The 21,466-nt window shown below is 42.3% G+C and overlaps 2 protein-coding genes across 4 annotated transcripts in view; one reads left to right on the top strand and one right to left on the bottom strand.

Moving 5' to 3' along the window:
• Positions 1-5,042: 5,042 nt before the first annotated feature.
• Positions 5,043-20,080, bottom strand: PIGW (phosphatidylinositol glycan anchor biosynthesis class W). Of its 3 annotated transcripts, none has more exons than XM_073616118.1 (5): positions 19,499-20,080; positions 17,972-18,237; positions 17,362-17,415; positions 13,022-13,148; positions 5,043-6,910 (listed from the first exon to the last, which is right to left on the bottom strand). In XM_073616118.1, the coding sequence occupies exon 5, from the start codon at positions 6,907-6,909 to the stop codon at positions 5,407-5,409; it is 1,503 nt and encodes a 500-aa protein (XP_073472219.1). In that variant the 5' UTR covers position 6,910; positions 13,022-13,148; positions 17,362-17,415; positions 17,972-18,237; positions 19,499-20,080; the 3' UTR covers positions 5,043-5,406. The 3 variants fall into 3 exon arrangements, with proteins under 3 accessions (XP_073472219.1, XP_073472217.1, XP_073472218.1); XM_073616116.1 differs by having other exon boundaries at positions 19,505-20,080; XM_073616117.1 differs by lacking the exon at positions 17,362-17,415 and having other exon boundaries at positions 19,505-20,080.
• MYO19 (myosin XIX) overlaps positions 19,611-21,466 on the top strand; it is a gene marked incomplete at its 3' end in the record, with an annotated part of 91,920 nt that continues 90,064 nt past the window's right edge. Inside the window, 1 exon segment of the mRNA XM_073616115.1 lies at positions 19,611-19,761. Within this exon segment, the coding sequence (XP_073472216.1) occupies positions 19,735-19,761 (27 nt within the window).

Raw genomic sequence — 21,466 nt, 5'->3', positions numbered from 1 at the left:
TCTTAATGCATTTCTACTATGGTCTATCTCCCCTCCACTACCCAAGCGCTTCATTTAAAGTCCCAACTTCCCTTTTTATGTGTTTGTGTGGATGGGCGGTCTCTCTGCAGAGGTCCAACATACCCCCTACTGAGTCAGAATTAGAGTTCTCCAATCAGCAGGAAGCGTGAGCTTTGCTGTCTGTAGAAGTATATATCTGACTCAGAGTGAAAATAATGAAGAAATGAAGAGGTGAACACAAAGTATTTTATTTATTTATTTAAAAAAAAGAAAAAAAAAAAGATGGTGTTTCTTTGGTAGCCAAAAAGGCTACCATCCCATCACCTGTTCTGCTTGAACCCCAGGAGTAGATAAGTGACCATTCTTCATTTGCTAAATGGTTTACTTGTTGGGCTAGTCTCCTAGAACATTTATATCATTCTTGATTATTTGATGAAACACGTCTTATTCTTGTTTTTCTTTTCCCATGTGCTTATGCCCTTAAATTGCTATTGGCCCACTGTAATGGCCTCTCCACAGACCCTTCTTTTATGACTGGTAAATTTTGCCATTTTCATTGGCCCCAAATGTTGCAGCTTTCTGTCTGTCAATTGCATTCCCGCTCACTAAATAATATTTAATACCGTGATCTCCTATCCTACAGCGACGATATAGGGGTTTTCCCTTCAACTGGATGGCAGACAACACTCTAATAAAAAGGTACAAGGTCCTGATCCTAACATCAATACTTAATGAGTGGATGACATGAAACAAACTTGCAGCCAGTAAAGTTAAAATATCTGCCATTTTATAGTAAATAATCGTTTAAAGCCAGTGACTTACTATAACCCCAATTCCAAAAAAAGTTGAGAAGCTATGTAAAATCATTATAAAAACAGAATGCAATGTTGTAAATCTCATAAACCCATATTTTATTCACAATTAAAAACACATTAAGTGTTTAAATTGAGAAAATGTACCATTTTAGGTACTTTTTAAATTGATGGCAGCAACACGTCTCAAAAAAGTTGAGACAGGGTCATGTTTCCCACAGTGTAGCATCCCTTCTTTTTTTAACAACACTCTGTAAACGTCTGGGAACTGAGGAGACCAGTTGCTGAAGTTTTGGGAGAGGAATGTTGTCCCATTCGTGTCTGATATAGGAATCTAACTGCTCAACAGTCCAGGGTCTTCGTTGCCATATTTTTTGTTCCAAGATGTGCCCAATATTTTCAGCTGGTGAAAGGTCTAGACTGCAGGCAGGCCAGGTAACTACCTAGACTCTTCTACTACAAAGCCATGCTGTTGTCATAGATGCAGTATGCGGTTTAGCGTTGTCTTGCTGGAATATGCAAGGCCTTACCTGAAAAAGACTTCATCCAGACGATGGGAGCATATTCTGCTGTAAAACCTGGATATATCTTTCAGCATTGATAGTGCCTTTCCAGATGTGATAGCTGTCCATTCCATACGCATTAAGTTAAATTGCATTTTTTCGATGGCAAAGCTAACTGTTTTCACATACTGTACAGTGATTTATGGAAGCATTCCTGAGCCCATGCAGTGGTGTCCATCACAGAATCTTTCCTGTTTTTAATGCAGTGCTGTCTGAGGGCCGAAGATCATGGGGACCCAATATTGCATTTTTGGTCTTGTACATTGTGCACAGAGATTTCTCCAGATTCTCTGAATCTTTTTGATGATATCATGCACTGTAGATTATATAAAAAGTCTTTGCAATTTTACATTGAGGAACATTATCCTGAAATTTGCTTGGCAATTTTTAGATGCAGCTTTTCATAGATTGGTGAACCTCTGCCCATCTTTTCTTCTGAAACACTCTGAATCTCTAATGCCACGTACACACGAGCGGAATTTCCGTCGGAAAAATCTTGGATGATTTTTCTGACGGAATTCCGCTCAAGCTTGGCTTGCATATACACGGTCACACAAAAGTTCTCTGAACTTTCGTCTATCAAGAACGCGGTGACGTACAACACTACGACGAGCCGAGAAAATGAAGTTCGATGCTTCAGAGCATGCATCGAATAGTTTCCAAGCATGCGTGTTTTTTTGCGCGTCGGAATTGCATACAGACGATCGCATTTTGGATAGGAACTTTTTCCGACCGAAAAATAGAGAACCTGCTCTCAGTCTTTTGCTGGCTGGAATTCCGCCAGCAAAAGTCCGATGGAGCATACACACTGTCGCATTTTCCGACCAAAAGCTCACATCGGTCTTTTGCTGGTGGCATTTCCGATCGCGTGTACGGATCATTAGATGCTCTTTTTATATCCAATCTTGTTACTGACCTGCTGCCAATGAACCCAAATTAGTTGCAAAATGTTCTTCCAGCTCTTGCTTGTTAGTAACACTTAAGCCCCGACACGTGATCGGATTGTTGGCCAACAAAACCGTGGAATTTTGTCCAAAGGGTGTTGGCTCAAACTTGTCTTGCATACACACGGTCACACAAATGTTGACCAACAATTACGAACATAGTGACGTACTACGTGGTTTTTCAGCTCTTTAGTGCCACCCTTTGGGCTCCTTCTGCTAATTTCGTGTTAGTAGAAGTTTGGTGAGTGTTGATTTGCGCTTTTCTTTCCGTGTTTTTCATTTATCGCTTTTCATTTCGTGCTTTTCAGTTCGTTTCTGAACGGCCGTTCGTCAACCAGAAATGTTGTGGAATCAGAGGAGATAACATGTTATTTATTATTGGCCTTGGAGTTATTGCTTTGGCATTATTTTTTTGGTGGAATAATGATTTGATTTGGTATATTTTCTATATTTTTGGATGCGTAGATTGCACTTTTTGGTTAAGTTCTATCGGCAGATAGCATGTCTAATTTTATTTGTTTTCTTTTTTTTTAATGCACAATAAAAAAAAAATTGTGGAGAATAATACTTGGCTATGTGTTTTACTTCAAATGACAGTTTGGGAGTTGGCAATTACATTTAAAAAAATACAATGTAAAATTGACAAGGGACACCATCATAGTTGTATCTTTGATCTTAAAAACTATGGGATAATGGTGTTGTGGTAACTTGCCCAAATAAAAAAAAAAAAAAAAAAATGCATAAAAATATTATTCTTGATATCACTAGAGAAAAAAAAAGCCTTTGAAAATTTATTTCAATAACTTCATCAGTGTCACCAGCAAAGCAGCTTCATTATTATCCCATTAAAGAAGAAGAGAATTGTGTGCTGCATTTCGAGATTTCATAATTTGCCACGTCACGAATGTTAATTCTCCATTACAAATGCTAGTTTACAAGACCGACTGCCTCTGCTTCCGAGCATGCGCGTTTGTACCTTGGACTTTTGTCTGACGGACTTGTGTACACATGATCGGAAAATCCGACAACACACATTTGTTGGCGGAAAATTTGAAAACATGCCAGCCAACGTCTGTTGGCGGAAAGTCTGATAACAATTGTCCAATGGAGCATACACACGGTCGGATTTTCCGACAAAAGCCTGATATCCAACATTTCCCGTTGGAAAGTCCGATCGTGTGTACGGGGCTTAACTTTGTAACCGTTTTCTGCCCTGTTCCAACTTTTTTGAGACATGTTGCCGCCATAAATTTCAAAATTACCTTTTTCTTAAAATCTTTTTTCTTAGTTGAAACATTTAATATGTTTTCTATTTCCTATTGTGAATAAAATATGGGTTCATGAGATTTGCAAATCATTGAATTCTGTTTTTACACTTCTGTTTAGTGCTATAAAATAAAAAATATATATATATAAATTTACTTTGCTTCTTTGTCAATCCTGTTTCTTTTCTGATTGCTTTAAATTTTTAAGTCTTAAGCCACGTACACACAGACTTGCAGACTTGGTCCGGCGAACCGGACTCCGTCGTACAATTCGATCATGTGTGGGCTCCAGCGGACTTTTTTTCCCAAAAGTCTGACGGACCTAGAAATAAAACACGTTTCAAATCTATCCGACGGACTTGAGTCCGGTCAAAAAATCCACTCGTCTGTATGCTAGTCCGACGGACTAAAACAGACGCTAGGGCAGCTATTGGCTATCAACTTCCTTATTTTAGTCTGGTCGTACGTCATCACGTACAAATCCGTTGGACTTTGGTGTGATCGTGTGTAGGCAAGTCCGTTCGCTAGGAAAGTCCATCGGATAGACCGTCGGACCAGACCGGTCGAAAAGTCCGCTCGTGTGTACACGGCATTAGGCCTCATTTACATACGCATACTTAAGCGAATAGCTGTACAAAGATTCCCGCATTCACATGCAGGCAGTCTCATTCATGTCTTTTGGGACAAAGCCGCTGCTCCCAATTTGACATCCGTGTGGGTGTGAGTGCATGTCCCCGAACGCAGACATTGTGAGTTTGGGGACACACACCTGCATGGATGTCAAAATGGGAGGGGCAGCTGTGTCTGTGCAGCAGATGCATCCCAATAGATGTGGATGGGACTACTTGCATGTGTATGCATGGAACACATGTGAATCCTGTGCGAGCCCTTGTTTGGGTGTATGCCCATGTGAATGGGGCCTTATTATCCTATCTTCCATCTTCATTTCTTCTTCTCTCTAGTACAAAAATTAAAAGTTGCCCTTACCATCCTGAAACAAAAAGCCCTTAGTAACTCATCTTTAAATTTTCCTTACTTCTTTGCCATTCCTCTTTCTTCTCTGATTGCTTTTAAATTTCAGGTAACACTTATTATCCCATTTTCCATCTTCATGTCTTTACCTTTCTGGAGCAAAAAATAAAAGTTTCCCTTAGCATCCTGAAAAAAAACATTCCATTGGTAACTGATCTTTGCAATAACTGGCTTGAGAATAGAAAACTAACCTGTGACCTATTACTATAGGCTATATTTCTAGTGTGATATCATTTGTAAAAGCAGCCTGTCTTCTTTACAAAGACAACATATTTGTCAAAAAAGTAAGGTACATGTTACTCAGAATGCATTAGAATTATGTTTCATTTTTAAGTGTTAAATTGCTACTTTCCTGTATTTGCAAGCTATTAGATGGTCTACACCCAATTTACACGTTGCACAAAGAAAAATGTACATCAGACCGTCTAAAAAATATATCCTTTATTAAGCAATGATCTTAAAAAAAAAAATAAAGAAACAATCACAGAAGCTCTGAAAACAAAAAAAGGATGATTCTGCAAACACCAGCCATTACAAATGAATAGGCATTTCAAATTTGTTACCAAAGATAACAGAACTTTCTTATTTTTGTTTTAGGCTACGTTTGTACTCTGCATTTCAGTGCATTAAAAAAATCTTCCTTGCTACATCTTTGGTGTGATTTCCAATAAAAAACAACTTCCATGGGGAATGACTGGTAACATACAGTATCTAAAACACACAACAACTATACCACATGAAAAACACAGTTCTAAATGTAAAATGTAAAATAAATATCTACAGTGCAATACTACCAGAACTTAACACTAATATTTTTGATGTGTAAAAGGTATACTATCAAGCAGTTAGAAAACATATAAAAGACAAGCATAAAGAGAGAAAACAAACTGCTGCTGTGCATGGTGTCAATTGTCATGTTCACGATTCCAGTTAATATGTTAGCGATCAAGAAGTAGAGCAACTGATTTCTGTTGATAGCTTCAATAAGACATTGATGAGCTTCCTTTTTGGAGTCTTTGGTAGGAGTAACCTTTTTGATAGAGGGATGTGAAGAGTTTTGTATGTTCCATGTGCTTTGTACATTACTACCAGGAGTCATATACTCTGCAAATGCCAAAATGAGGTCACATATTAAAAATGAACACAGCCAAGCCACACACTGGCCAACGATCCATAAGCAAAAAGGCAAATTTGCCATTCTACGGGACACAGGTTCCACATATATTTCAAGCACAATAATGCTGATAAACAACACAGAAGACAGAATTACCAAGCTGCAAATGGCTCTGATCCATTCCTTTACCAATATCCTTTTCTTTAGAACATATAGTCCAACTTGAACTCCGATCATGTATATTCCAACATAACCAATTACAGAAAAAATACCTTCTCTGTTGGCATTTAAAAAACCAACTCTGGTGCCTTGACCGTCACTGCCGTATAATAGAAAACTCTTGAGATCAGTCACTTCCAAAAATAACTGATAGCCTATAATGATGGTGGCAGCTACAAACCAGATTCTTTGAGGTGGCACTAAACTCAGCAGCAGCGATGACAATACCCGAACAATTGCAAGAGTGAAAAAAAAGTTCCAGTGGACACCATACTCCGTTACATGTTCTTGATAGTCGATCGCTTTTACACTTATTAGCCGGGCAAGTCCTAGAACAATTAGTGGCCATACTGACAGAACCTGTTTTTTTACATGTGAGCATGCCACTCTTTCCTGTGTTCTAGCTTCTGGAGAAACAAGAGCGTTCCCAAAGATAAAGCATCCAACTCCAATGTCCATCACCCCAGTTCCGTAAGTCTCTGTTTTCGCATAGCGCCTGGGGAAGATGGGAAAATCCACACCAAGTATGGAAACTGCAGTGAGTACATTAAGTGACACACGCAAAGTTGTAACAGCTGGGACGGTCCCATTCCCCACGTGTGCATTCAGGAAGGACTGGCAGATATTACGAAGGGATGCCTTTATAGACTTATTTCTCTTTGTGCTTATGCAGTAAAACAGCACTAAGCAAAGTGCCACAATACATAACAAAACTATGTGTAGGACATCAGAGAAGATTGTGCATGACAGTACCAGTGGAAGTACCAAGAGAACGTAGTCAATGAAAAAGTCACCTTTCCATGAATTACTTATCACAGAAGTTTTACGGTGGAGGCAAATAAACAACAATCCTCTGAATAGGATGGAAAGAGTCGTTACACCCAAGCCTGATGAGATCTCTGTAATGCTGGTCCCGTTGAGATTTCTTATAAATGCTTCCTTAAGATGCTTTGATGACATTCTGTGGTAAAATAGGAAGATTAATGTTGTAAAGTTAGAAATCTAGAATTAAACCATACCTAAAGTTTCCTCTATGGCAGTGGTTCTCAACCTTGCTAGTGCCGTGACCCCTTGATAAAATTTCCCAAGTTGTGGGGACCCCTAACAGTAAAATTATTTTCGTAGCATGAGTCCCTTCCACTCGTGCAGTAATAAAACCCCTTATGCCATGTACACACAGGCGGACTTTTCGACCGGACTGGTCCGACAGACTTTCCGACGGACTTTTGACGGACTTTTTAACGAACGGACTTGCCTACACACGATCACACCAAAGTCCGACGGATTCGTACGTGATGATGTACACCGGACTAAAATAAGGAGGTTGATAGCCAGTAGCCAATAGCTGCCCTAGCGTTGGTTTTTGTCCGTCGGACTAGCATACAGACTAGCAGATTTCTGGGTCCAGCGGAGTTATGACGTAAAGATTTGAAGCATGTTCCAAATCTAAAGTCCGTCAGATTTTCGACTGGAAAAGTCCGCTGAAGGTCCGATGAAGCCCACACACAATCCGATTGTCCGCTGGACTTGGTCCGTCGGACCAGTCTGGTCGAAAAGTCCGCTTGTGTGTACGCTGCATCATGGTACATTTTAGAATGTACCACGCTCTCTCTCTTAGTTCTACTTTCTTTCCCTTTTATCTCTCTCTATACTATTTTATTGTGTCCCCCCCCCCCCCCCCATCCCTCTCTCTAGCCGTCTTGCTTGTTCTTTCTCTTATTCTTTCTCTCCCTTTTTCTTTGTTCCTCCTCCTCTTTTCCTCTCCCTTCCATGTATTCTCTATTTTTATTCCTTCTCTTGCTCCTTGGTGGGGGGGGATGAGATGAGTGGTAGTTCTGGCGGGGAGTTGGGATTGCCTCTGATGAGCCAACTTAGGTGCTCTTGATCCAGGTCATCTGATCTGAGAACTGTAGTGGGAACTTTTAATGGCAACTATAATCACAGGTAGTGTTACCCGCTGTGTCTCAGACTTCACTGTGTCTCCCACTTTGTTGTGTCTCGTAGCAGTGACACCTATGCCAAAATCAGAAGATAGGGTCTCCTCCAGCCCCTCCCACTTCACATTCCTCACCAGTCCGCTGACCTCTAGTCTCTGCCCCCCAGCCATGCCGTGAACTGAATGGGCGGCTGCGAAGAGGCTGAGTGGGTGGCCACGGGCTAGAAAGGACAACCCTGCTGGGCGGACACAAAAAGGCTGGGAGAGCGGTGCGGGCTTCAGGAACAGCCCAGGGTTCGGTGACCCCTGGCAAATTGTCATTTGACCCCCGAGGGGGTCCCGACCCCCAGGTTGAGAACCACTGCTCTATGGCAATCTAAACAAGTACGAAATTCAGTTACCAAGTAATGCACAAACTTCATAAGGTAAGCACAAAACTTCCTTTACCTTCCCTGACTGAGCCAAATTCTTCTTCATTTGTGTCTCACATGCTCCCTATCCCAGACACTGCAGCTCACAGTGGGAAGGTTTCAGCAACTAAAGGCTATAAATGGAGAGACTTTCTTTCCTGCAACTACGGGTTGCAGGAAAGAAAATCTCTCGATTTCCCCATCAACACACTCAGTGTTTATGGGGGAATCTCTCCCGCAGAGCCATTGTAATCTTCCAGCGGGGGAAGCCATCCCTATAACAGCCCCTAGCAATAATTGCATGTAAAATTCAACAGGCTGTTTGTACCCAAGTTGATTGATCGATCAACTTGGGTACATTCAGCCTGCCCATACATGATTAAAATCTCGGCTGGTTCCTGCTGAACTGGCCAAGATTGGAACTTTCTATGGCCAGCTTTAGGCAGTGGTATGAATCCAAAAAGCAATGGGCAGAATTAGGTTTTGCCAGGTATTGACTGGCAAGCTACCGGCTTGTAAATCAGCAGTGACACTGTTGATAGCCAAGCCCCTCATTGTAGTGCAAACAGACACAGCTTACACGAGAGTAGCAACTCAGCAGTACAGCATTGTTGCCACACCATCAAAGAAAGAAGTATTAAGTGAACTCAATAGGTGTTTGTGGGACTTTTCCAAGGAACTAAGAAGAAGAAAAAAATTTAAGTTGTAGATTCACTTATAATTTAATGCTGCAGCAGAAATGTGTTTAAAATGGGAGGCCATAGTTCTACTTTTACCGCTTGCTGACTGCATCACTTACATGTACTGCAGCAAGGCAGCTCTGCTGTGCAGGATCACATACCTAGTACGTGATCCTGCACTTCCAGGTCTGGGGCGTGCATATGCGCCACCGGTGGCCTACTCCTGCTGTGAATATATGCAGCAGGAGCTGATCTGCGGGTACCGTGGGACTCGATGTCCGCTGGCACCCGCTGAGTCATTAGGCAGAGAACTAGGATGGCGATCTGCCTATGTAAACAATTTCCTTTCAATTGGGAAGGCATGAATCCTGTGTTCCTGCAAAGCAGGAACATGGATCCATGCCTTCCCCTAGTAAAAACACCTCCCACACAGTACACAAACACAGCCTAGGCAATAGTTAACCCTTTGACCACCCCTGATGTTAACCCCTTCCCAGCCAGTGTCACTAGTACAGTGACATTGCATATTTTTAGCACTGATCACTGTATTAGTGTCACTGGTCCCCAAAAAGTGTCAGTTGGTGTCCGATTTGTCCGTCGCAATATCGCAGTCTCGCTATAAGTTGCTGATCACCGCCATTATTAGTAAATAATAATATAAAAAAAAATTCCATAAATATATTCTATAGTTTGTAGACTGTTATACCTTTTGCATAAACCAACCAATCAATATACGCTTATTGGGAGTATTTTCCCCCAAAAAACGTAGCAGAATACATATTGGCCTAAATTGATCTTTTACATTTTTTTTATTGGGTACGTTTTATAGCAGAAAGTAAAAAAATGTTTTCTTTTTAAAATTGTTGGTCCTTTTTTGTTTAAAAAAGGCAAAAAAATAAAAAAAAATGCAGAGGTGATCAAATACCACCAAAAGAAAGCTCTATTTGAGGGAAAAAAGGACATAAATGTTATTTGGGTACAGTGTTGCATGACCGTGCAATTGTCAGTTAAAGTAACGCAGTGCCATATAGTAAAAAATGGCCTGGTCATGAAGGGGGGGGGGGGGGTAAATCTTCCGGAGGTCAAGTGGTTAATTCTGCGAACATGACTCTGTGTTTTGCCTATGCAAGCCAACATTAAAGTGGTTGTAAAGGCAGAAAGTTTTTTTTATCTTAACCACTTAAGGACCGAGCCTCTTTCTGAGATTTGTTGTACAAGTTAAAAGCAGTTTTTTTAGAAAATTACTTAGAACCCCCAAACAGTATACATTTTTTTTCCTAACACCCTACAGAATAAAATGGCGGTCGTTGCAATACTTTCTGTCACACCTTATTTGCGCAGCGGTCTTACAAACCCTTTTTTGAATTAAAAAATAAGAAAACAGTAAAGTTAGACCAAATTTTTTTCATATTGTGAAAGATAACGTTACGTAGAGTAAATTGATACCCAACATGTCACGCTTCAAAATTGCGCCCGCTCGTGGAATGGCGACAAACTTTTACCCTTAAAAATCTCCATAGGCGACGATTAAAAATTCTACAGGTTGCATGTTTTAAGTTACAGCGGAGGTCTAGGGCTAGAATTATTGCTCTCGCTCTAACGATCGTGGCAATACCTCACATGTGTGGTTTGAACAGAGTTTTCATATGCAGGCGCTAGTCACGTATGCATTCACTTCTGCACGCGAGCTTGTTGGGGCAGGGAGTGTTTAAAAAAATTTTTTTTTTTTCTTATTTATGTTACCTTTTTTTTTTTTTTTTTTACATTTTTACACAGTTTTTAAAAAAAAAAAAATTGTGTCATTTTTATTCCTATTACAAGGAATGTAAACATCCCTTGTAATAGAAAAAAAGCATGAGAGGACCTCTTAAATATGATATCTGGGGTCAAAAAGATTAAAATGCAATAAAAATAAATAAACGTTGTCATTTAAAAAAAAAAAAAATGGCCCTTTAAGAGCTATGGGGGGAAGTGACGTTTTGACGTCGCTTCCGCCCTGCAGTGATATGGAGACAGATGGGGGCCATCTTCCCCTCACTCGTCTCCATACCCAGGCAGGGGACAGATACGATCGCCTCCGCCGTTGCTGGCGGCTCCGGATCGCGGCGGAGGGCACTGGATCGCGGCCGGAGGGCCCCTCTGCCGCCGCAGATAAAAGTGATCTTGCAGCGAATCTGCCGCAGAGACCACTTTTATCTTAAACCAGACCGCCCGCTGAAGAAGAGGATACCGGGGTTTATAACGACGGTGGGCGGTCCAGAAGTGGTTGTAAACCCTGCACTACCACTTTTATCTACAGGTAAGTCTATAATAAGGCTTACCTGTAGGTACTGTGAATATCTCCTAAACTTGCACCGTTTAGGAGATATTCACTGTATCCACATGTGACGTCATCGCCGCTCCGGCCAATCACAGTGCCGGAGACAGCGAACCCAGAAATAACTCTGAGAGACATGTCGCCGGTCACAGCACTGTACGGGGACCGCTTCAACAGCTTTGATCTAAGGTAAGCATTTCATAAACAGCTAGTATGCATTTGTCTTGCAGGTTGTTGTTTTTTTTTTTTTTTTTTTTTTTATTTGAGTTTACACCACTTTAATGCATTCTATGCATTAAGATAAAAAGCCTTCTGTGTGCAGCAAACCCTCTCATACTTACCTGAGCCCATCTAGATCCAGCGATGTTGTCGGGCAGTGTCTCGGCTGCCCGGGACGCTCCTCCTCATTGGCTGACACAGTAGTGCGGTGCTATTGGCATCAAAGTCAGTCAGCCAATGAGTAGAGAAAGGGGGCCAGGCTGCGGCTCTGTGTCTGAATGGACAGAGGGAGCTGTGACTTCGCTCGGGTACCTCCATAGCAAGCTGCTTGCTGTGGGGGCACTCAACAGGAGGGAGGGGCCAGAAGCACAAAAGAGGGACCGGAGAAGAGGAGGATCTGGGCTGCTCTGTGAAAATCCACTGCACAGAGCAGTTAAGTATAACATGCTTGTTATTTTTAACTAAAAAAAAATGAAACTTTAGTATCACTTTAACAGATTCACTTAACTGTCATCCTCTTCGGTTGAGCGTGCTCATTTTTCTTTCTCTCCCCTGACACTGGAAGAAAATGAAAATTCCAGGTACTTGTGGGGAGCACATGGCATCACTGGTGTTTGATAACTGGTTGCTTATGCGCCCAGCACTTTCACATGATGATAGGAAGAGAGCCTTCAGTCATGTGTATGCTGCAGACAGTGACTTAAGCGCTTACATAGGCCTTCCTCTCTTCACTCCTAGTGATATAATGGAGCAATGGGAGAGCAAAAGAAAGATAAGTATGTGACGCTGACGACAGCACCAGTTAAAGTAGCACTTTACTTGAAAGAAAGGCTTTTTATTGAGGAAGAGACATTCTGGGGGTTATTTACTAAAGGCAAATCCACTTTGCACTACAAGTGCAAAGTGCACTTGAAATTTAACTTGGCAGTGCAGTTGCTGTAGATCCGAGGGGGACACGCGAGGAAAATAAAAAAACAGCATTTTAGCTTGCACAAGATTGGATAATAAAATCAGCAGAGCTTCCCCTCATTTCAGATCTACCCCTCAGATTTACAGCGACTGCACTTCCAAGTGCACTTGTAGTGCAAAGTGGTTTTGCCTTTCGTAAATAACCCCCTCTATGTCTCTTCTGCAATAAATGCCTCTCACCTACTTGCTATCAAACGTGTTTAGATGGGTCAATGAGCTGTGCACAATCTCAGCATGCCCAAGTGCTGGGAAGAATTAACTTCTGTGCACAAGTGCGGGAGTTATGTCACCCTGGACCAACCAATCAAGATGACCGAATATGCTGAACAGAAGACTGTACAAAGATGCCAGCGACGGCAAAGGGAGCTTGTGAATTTCACGTTACCAGTTTGGAGGTAAGAATCACTCAGCATCTCTTTAAGAACCCATTGCATTTACCTACATAGGCAAAGCACAGGCCTACTTTGCAGACTCATTTACCAAATAGTTGTACGTGTTTCAAATATTCTAAACGGCAAACGTTATTATTAACATGACTTACTTTGTCTCGGTTGATAGGTAGCGGTCACAGTTGACTAAAAGATGAAAGGCACACTAAAGATCATGATTGCAGCAACTGTAATTGCCATCATCCTAAGTGAATGGCTAGATTGGTGGAAGTCGTTCACCTACAAAAATAAAAATGTGTTATTACTCTCAATGTGAAAATGAAAAGCAGGCTACAAGTGTTTATGAAAAAGGAGAAAAAAAAAGCAATGCCTTAAATTAGAACTAAAGGCAAAACTTTTTTTATTTTTATATTGGATAGAGTAAGGGAGTGTTATAACCACCGTCAGATTTTGTCCCATTGTGGAGATTTCCCCTCACTTTCTGTCCAATAGCCAAAACAGGAAGTGAGAGGAAATCCCTGCAAATTAAGGCTTCTTTCACACTGAAAGTGCCGGCCCTTAGCGGTAAAGTGCCACTCATTTTAGCAGCGCTTTACCGCTGTTTTTTTCAAAGAAGGGGTTAAAAGCTCCTGTGTTGCCGCACTTCCGAAGAGCTGCCTATTCATTGCAATGGGCAGGGGCGGTTTGGAAACTCTGTATACAGCGCTCCCAAATCGCCCCAAAGATGCTGCTTGCAGGACTTTTTCTAACGTCCTGCAAGCGCACCGCCCGGGTGTGAAAGCACCCATTACAATGAATGGAAGGCAGTTTTCAGGCGCTATTTCTGGCACTAAAACGTCTGAAAACAGCCTCAGTGAGAAAGGGGTCTATGGGAATTCCTTGGGGACCCGCAGGTCATCATAACTAGTGTACTCATTAGAAGATTCCCCTCTATTACTTTTCTGGGGACAACCCAACATTTGGGATTTTCTTTTACTTTCAATGATAATGGTAATGGTAAACAGGACACATAGAGAGGAGGATGAAGCTCCCTAATGGGGACAGAAACAGCACTCCATCCAAAACTAAAAACCAGTTTAACTTTTAGTTATACTTTAAAGTAAACCTGTCAAATAAACCATGCACCTCTAAACTTGTTATAGTCTATAGGGTATCCAAAAGGTGATTTGATATTTTAAGAAGTGTGTATCTTCATACCTGTGAATGGTAGGTGTGTAAAGAATATTCCCTGACTTTGGGATGACTTTTTGGTCATCTCTCCCTCAAGACATAACTCTAAAATAATCCCAAATTTTTGAAAAAGAGATTATATATAGTTGCTTATTGCACCTCTACGGCAGGACTCCTCTAGTACAATGATAGGAGGAAACCCAGTGCAGAAAATGTTCTATCTAATAAATGTAAGCGGTTAACCGATTGCCGACCGGCTCACACCAATATACATCAGCAGAAGGGCACGTACAGGCAGATTAACGTACCTGTACGTTGCCCTTTAAGAAGCGGTTTGCGGGTGCACGTGCTCTCCATGAGTATTAACGGGGGTCCCGCGGACCCGATGTCCACGGGGATACCCGCGATCGTCTCATGGAGAGGAAGAACGGGGAAATTATGATGTAAACAAGCATTTCCCCATTCTGCCTAGTGACAGGACACTGATCACAGCTCCCTGCAATCGGGAGCGGTGATCAGTGTTGTGTCACACATAGCCACGCCCCCCCAGTTATAATCACTCTCTAGGGCACACTTAACCCCTTCACTGCCAGTCACATTTACACAGTAATCAATGCATTTTTAATTGCAGTGATCTCTGTATAAATGTGAATGGTCCCAAAATCGCGCCAAAAGTGTCCGATCTGTCCGCCAAAATTTCGCAGTCACAATAAAAATTGCTGATTGCTGCCATTACTAGTAAAAAAAAAAAATATATTTATAAAAATGCCATGAAACTATCCCCTATCTTGTACACGCTATAACTATTGCGCAAACCGATCAATAAACGCTTACCAAAAATATTTAGAATACGTATCGGCCTAAACTGAGGAAAAAAAAAAATGTATTTTTAGGGATATTTATTATAGCAAAAAGTAAAAAATAATGCCTTTTTTTCAAAATTGTCGTTATTTTTTTGTTTATAGCGCAAAAAATAAAAACCGCAGAGGTGATCAAATACCACCAAAAGAAAGCTCTATTTGTGGGGAAAAAGGACGTCAATGTTGTTTGGGAGCCATGTCGCACGACCGCGCAATGGTCAGTTAAAACGACACAGTGCCGAATCGCAAAAAGTGCTCTGGTGTTTGGCAGCCAAATGGTCCGGGGCTTAAGTGGTTAACAGATGTACGAATAGTAATTGTTACATTATTTTCTTTTTATTTCTCATGCTTTTATATTTTACGGTGCCAACCTGTTCAGCAAAAGTGTTCTGCAAAGGCTGGAACATACTATAACAATGCCAGTGAATTTTAAAGCCTTAGTATCGTTAAACACAAAAAACACAAAAGTCAGCACAAGGAATGAGACTTACTATTAATGCACTGTGTCCCTTGTGTTGCCGGCTCCTGGTTTTCTTGAAATCCTCCTCCATCGATGCCCCCACCTCCAGCCCCAGCCACCATAATCTTCTGGCTCGGCGGGATTTAATAGAATTGAAGAAGTTGTCATTTGCACTCCTCATGAGTGCCTGACTATGCACTCCCTTTCTGTCCAGCTGCTTAATTCATAGAGGCCATACTACAGCTTCTATGAATGAAACACAATCTATGAATTGAGGAGGGGTGAATAAATTAAATATCCACCTCCATTCATAAATCATGTTTCATTTGTATTTCTATGTACTCCTGCACTGGGAGATTATGGCTGCGGAAGGTGGGGGTAGGGGCGTCGATGGAGGAGGATTTCAGTGAGACCAGGAACCAACAGCACAAGGGACATCGCATTAGTAAGCCATGTCCTTTGTGCTGATTTTTGTATTTTATTTTGGACTACACTTCGGCTTTAAGAAGGTGTAACAACAGTTTTGTTTTTTTAACCACTTCTGGACCGCCGCACGCCGATGTACGTCCCAACTTTGAAGAGGGATATCTTTGTTATGGCAGCAGCTAGCTGCCATAACCCTGGGCTGTTCGGTTTCCGATAATAGTGGTCTCTGCGGCGGATTCACAGCAAGATCACTTTTATTGGCAGCGGGAGAGTGCCTGTGCTTCGGTGCCCTCCGCCGCACAGCGGAGCCGTCGGTAGTGACGAAGGCAATCGGATCCTTGTCCTTCCTGGGTATGGAGGCGAGTGAGGGGAAGAAGGCCCCCACCCGTCTCCATACCATTGCAGGGCGGAATCGATATCAAAACGTCACTTCCACCCATAGCTCTTAAAAAGGGTCTTTTTTTTATTGCATTTTAGTGTAAATATGAGATCTGAGGTTTTTTTGACTCCAGCTCTCATATTTAAGAGGTCCTGTCATGCTTTTTTTCTATTATAAGGGATGTTTACAAGGTAAAATAAATAAGAGAAAAAAAAATAAAAAATTTTAAATGCGCCCCATCCCGCCGTGCTCACATGCAGAAGCGAACACATATGTGAATAGCGCCTGCATATGAAAACGGTGTTCAAACCACACACGTGAGGTATTGTCGCGAGCGGTAGAGCGAGAGCAATACTTCTAGCCCTAGACATCCAATGTAACTCAAAACATGCAACCTGTAGAATTTTTTAAACGTCGCCTATGGAGATTTTTAAGGGTAAAAGTTTGTCTTCATTCCACGAGCGGGCCCAATTTTGAAGTGCGACATGTTGGGTATCAATTTACTTGGCGTAACATTTTCTTTCACAATATTAAAAAAAATTGGGCTAACTTTACTGTTGTCTTATTTATTAATTCGAAAAAGTGTATTTTTTCCAAAAAAAGTGCGCTTGTAAGATTGCTGCGCAAATACGGTGTGACAGAAAATATTGCAACAACCTCCATTTTATTCTCTAGAGTGTTAGAAAAAAAAATGTATAATCTTTGGGGGTTCTAAGTAATTTTCTAGCAAAAAAAACCTGTTTTATATTGTAAACAACAAATCTCAGGAAGAGGCACGGTCCTTAAGTGGTTAAAACCACATGAATAAAAGGTTCAAAGCAACCCTGGCAGTGTAAAGGCTTGTTTTCACACTCCTGCATGCTAAAACGTGCGTAGTCTAGTATCCACAGTGTAGCAGTAGTAATGGGTGGTGCTATGCGTTGTTACAACACAAGGAACTATTTACTTTTTTCTTTTTTTTAACTTTATGGAATTTCATTTATTTCTATAAGGTGTGGTGGGAAAAAAAATGCATCATGTCTTCTATGTGCTCCGGTGTTGATCTATGTAGATTAATGCAGCTCAAGTGAAGCTGTGTAAAAAAGAGGTCTTAAAGTGATACTAAACAAACACTGTTTAATTTACATCATCCCTTTTATTTCTGTATGTGGATGATGGCACTGTAATTATTTTAATTAAAAAAAAACATCCAAGTACCTTTTTCCTAATCGATATACAGCCGTCACATGACCCAGATCTTTCCCAGCCTGTCTGCAGGGAAACATAAGCATGAGGAATAAATAAATAAAATCAATGAACTGTTTTAAATTGTCTTACAAATATATATTTGAAATCAAATCTTTATCTTTTTGTGGAAATAACATGGTGTGGGCAGAGTTCTGACAGTCACAGGCTGTATCACACAGCAGGATCAAGCAAATTTTTTGCAGAATACAGAAAACAAATCTCCTAGTGACTGAGTATGAACAGTATGTAATACACCATTTATTGATCGTTTTTTTATGTGTGTTTAGTGACACTTTAAACTTCTTTAGATGGTTATTTTTTTCTTCAGCTAGTGGGCTGAATGAAAAAAGCTAACAGATTCCTCCATCCAAACAAATGAGGTATAAAACAGAGAGGTGATAAGGGCGCTCTGGTGGAGGTGGGTAGCTGGTCAGAGGGATGATAGTGATGAGATGGCACTTCTGGCAGCACTTTGGTTAGAGGAGAAGCAACTCTGAAGATATAAAAAAGGAAAAGAAAGGCGCCTCTAAGTGCAGTATGTAAAATTTAATAGAGTGCACAAAGGGTTAAAAGCACTTACAAGATTGTTGAGTGTTAAAAGACATGATAAAATCAGGAGTCCTCATCTGTGGCATGTGTCCATCCTCAGCACGGTGGTAGAGAGCAGTGTAGAGCCGTCCAGCAGCTGTAAAGCGTTCTCATGCGTGTTGAAAAGAGGAGGCAGCAGGGAAGCCTGTATTCACTGCGGGACACACAAGGCTGATGGTGTCAGTGTAGAGAAGGGGGTGGTAACGCGTTTCGGAGCATGTGTAGCTCCACGTGGCTACATTTGCTGGATAACTTGTTCTGCAAGAAAACGAAGAGAAGAATAATGAAGTGAAAGCAAGCCTTGACAGGCCATAGATTATGCGATTTTTCTTTCCTGCAACCAAAGGAATAAATGAAAAAAGACCAAAAAATATGAAAAAAAAACCAACAATTTTTACTTTGCTATAAAACATCCAATAAAATTTTTAAAAATCAAATTACTTCATAAATTTTTGCCTAAATTTATTTTGCTAAGTCTTTGGTAAAATAAAAAAATCCTAATAAGTGTATATTGATGTGAAAGTTATAGCATCTACAAACTATGATATATACACACTGAATTTATATATATATACACACATACTACTACTTATGGCAGTGATCAGCAACATATAATGGGACTGCAATGGTGCAGCGGGCAATCTGATACTAACTGACGGGGGGGGGGGGGGGGACTCACTGCCACTGACATCACCAGTGCCAATAATACAGTGATCAATGCTAATAATACACACTGCCAGTGTACTAATGACACTGGCTGGGAAGGGGTTAACATCTAGGGCAATCAGCGGTTTCCTCCAACACTCCAAAGACATGCTGGTAGGTTAATTGGATCCTGTCTAAATTGTCCCTAGTATGTATGAATGTGAGTTAGGGACCTTAGATTGTAAGCTCCTTGAGGGTGTAGGGAATGATGTGAATGTACAATGTATATGTAAAGCGCTGCGTAAATTGACGGCGCTATATAAGTACCTGAAATAATAATAATAATAATAATAATAATAATAATGTGTAAAGTGTGCTAAATTTACTAATAGATGTTGAAGTTTCTCATCCCTGCCTTACCCGGAAGTAGGAGTGGGTACCTGTATCTCCCCCCAAAAGGTGCCAAATGTGGCAGCGGAGGGGGGGGGGGGAGCAAACAAGCAGAGCTTCCCCTTTTGGTGGAGCTCTGCTTTAAAAGACACAGGGACAGCAAACCAGTACCTGAAAGGTATGCTATTGTCTGCTCTGTTAGAGAATGGGACATAGAAACTCTAGGAGGGGTACAAGACTCAGACAGGATCTGGAGCAGTTGTGCATGGTAGCCAATCAGCTTCTAGCTTTCGTTTTCAAATGTGAAAATTTAGCTGAAGCTAAAAGTTGATTGGTGCAGAGCTGCTCCAGATCCCCCCACTGTACTCATGACAAGTGGAGGAAGGAAATGCCTAGAAATTAGAGGCAGTATGAAGGTGACAGGTAACGACATCACTCTCCTGTATGGATCTGACACTAGACGCCCTCATCCCCCAATCCTCACCCTCACCTCTGCAGGAACACGGCTGGAATGTGGCCACAGCACTGCCGGCTCTCACATCCGACCAATCACCGGCTGTACAGCCAGGCCATGTGACTCCAGCTCCCGCCTATGGCAGACTAGTGCCGGGTGACGTAAGTGGCGGCGGGCAGGGTTTAATCTACAGGCGACTCCTCTTGTCCTTCAGATATTGGTGTGGAGCTGGCAGTTGTGTGGAGTTCACCTGGGTCCCCTCTGTCATGAGCGCCGCACACGGGAAGTCACAGGTAGGTGACCAATAAAGGGACACGAGTGTAAGCCTCACCCGCCTCTAATAAAGTTGTATGAATTGGAATTCTCGGGCGGAGAGCAGAGCTGTGCCAGGGCAGGTCATGGTCCATGTAGAGGGGTACAGTGCGCGCTCATTACTATAGAGTAGACGTGGTGACAGGCGTGTGACCGGTGGTATAGTGCAGAAGATAGCGCTGTGTGTAGGTGAGCAGGATGGGCAGTGTGCCCCCTGGCGGCGATGAATGTGGCGGACGACCCCCCTCATTACTCATCGCTGGATTCCTGTCTCCCACATGCCAGAATGGAACTTTAGGATGAGTTAGACCCCGCCCCTGTGTACGCCCACACCCCGCCCACTCAATTATTGGGAGCCGCACCGCAGGCACAGTGTGATCACCTTGTGTGTACTCGTGCAATGTGATTGTAATGGGAAGAGGTATGAAGGATCCCCATCCTGACCTATTCTATATGATCATCATTGACTTATAGATTATCTACCATTACACAAACCACTGCTCGGCTCTTTTTCTGAACCTACCAGTTTCCTGGCTGTTATAACCGTCCTCCAACCGTATCTAAGAAGCCCACAAGGTCCCCCCCTTGCAGTGACATGGATAAAGTGTTACTATAAAACGATGAGATGTCACCAGTACTTCATTTCTAATCTATACACTCTTGCAGTGGTGGCTGGTGCTCAAATTTTTTTGGGGGGCGCAAACAAACTGAAAAATTCTAAAAAAAAATCATCACTTGCAGCCACTGTGCCATCAAACGAGCCACTGTGCCCATCAAATGCTGCCACTGTGCCCATCAAATGCTGCCACTGTGCCCATCAAATGCTGCCACTGTGCCATCAAACGAACCACTGTGCCCATCAAATGCTGCCACTGTGCCATCAAACGAGCCACTGTGCCATCAAACGAGCCACTGTGCCATCAAATGCTGCCACTGTACCATCAAACGAGCCACTGTGCCATCAAATGCTGCCACTGTGCCATCAAATGCTGCCACTGTGCCCATCAAATGCTGCCACTGTGCCCATCAAATGCTGCCACTGTGCCATCAAACGAGCCACTGTGCCATCAAACGAGCCACTGTGCCATCAAATGCTGCCACTGTACCATCAAACGAGCCACTGTGCCATCAAATGCTGCCACTGTGCCATCAAATGCTGCCACTGTGCCCATCAAATGCTGCCACTGTGCCCATCAAATGCTGCCACTGTGCCATCAAACGAGCCACTGTGCCATCAAACGAGCCACTGTGCCATCAAATGCTGCCACTGTGCCATCAAACCAGCCACTATGCCCATCAAACCAGCCACTGTGCCCATCAAATGCTGTCACTGTGCCATCAAACGCAGCCAGGGTGCCAATTAAATGCTGCCAGTGTACCATCAAATGCCAGTGTGCCCATTAAGTGCTGCCACCGTGCCATCGAATGCCGCCAGTGTGACCCCCACCCGCCCACTTGCCATCTGCCCGGCACTTACCCAGTCTTGGGGCAGCGGTTGATGGCGACGAGCGGGGTCTTTCAAGCCAGCGTCTCCTACCGTCCTCATCTCCCGACTCCCGTCCTCTCCTTCTGATAGGCGTCCAATAGCAGCACCTGTCGTTTCAGCCAATCAGGTGACAGGTAACAGACCCGAACACCTGATTTGCGGATAGGCGGTTCAGTGTTAGGAAAGCGAATATTCATTCG

Source organism: Aquarana catesbeiana, linkage group LG02 (genome assembly GCF_042186555.1).
Source record: "Aquarana catesbeiana isolate 2022-GZ linkage group LG02, ASM4218655v1, whole genome shotgun sequence".
Lineage (NCBI taxonomy): Eukaryota > Metazoa > Chordata > Amphibia > Anura > Ranidae > Aquarana > Aquarana catesbeiana.
Note: the sequence above shows the minus strand (reverse complement) of the source record. Positions and strands in the feature narration are given on the sequence as shown.

What these genes read in the sequence shown, in the direction of transcription:
- PIGW (XM_073616118.1), bottom strand. Translation starts at nt 6,909, where the DNA reads ATGTCATCAAAGCATCTTAAGGAAGCATTTATAAGAAATCTCAACGGG.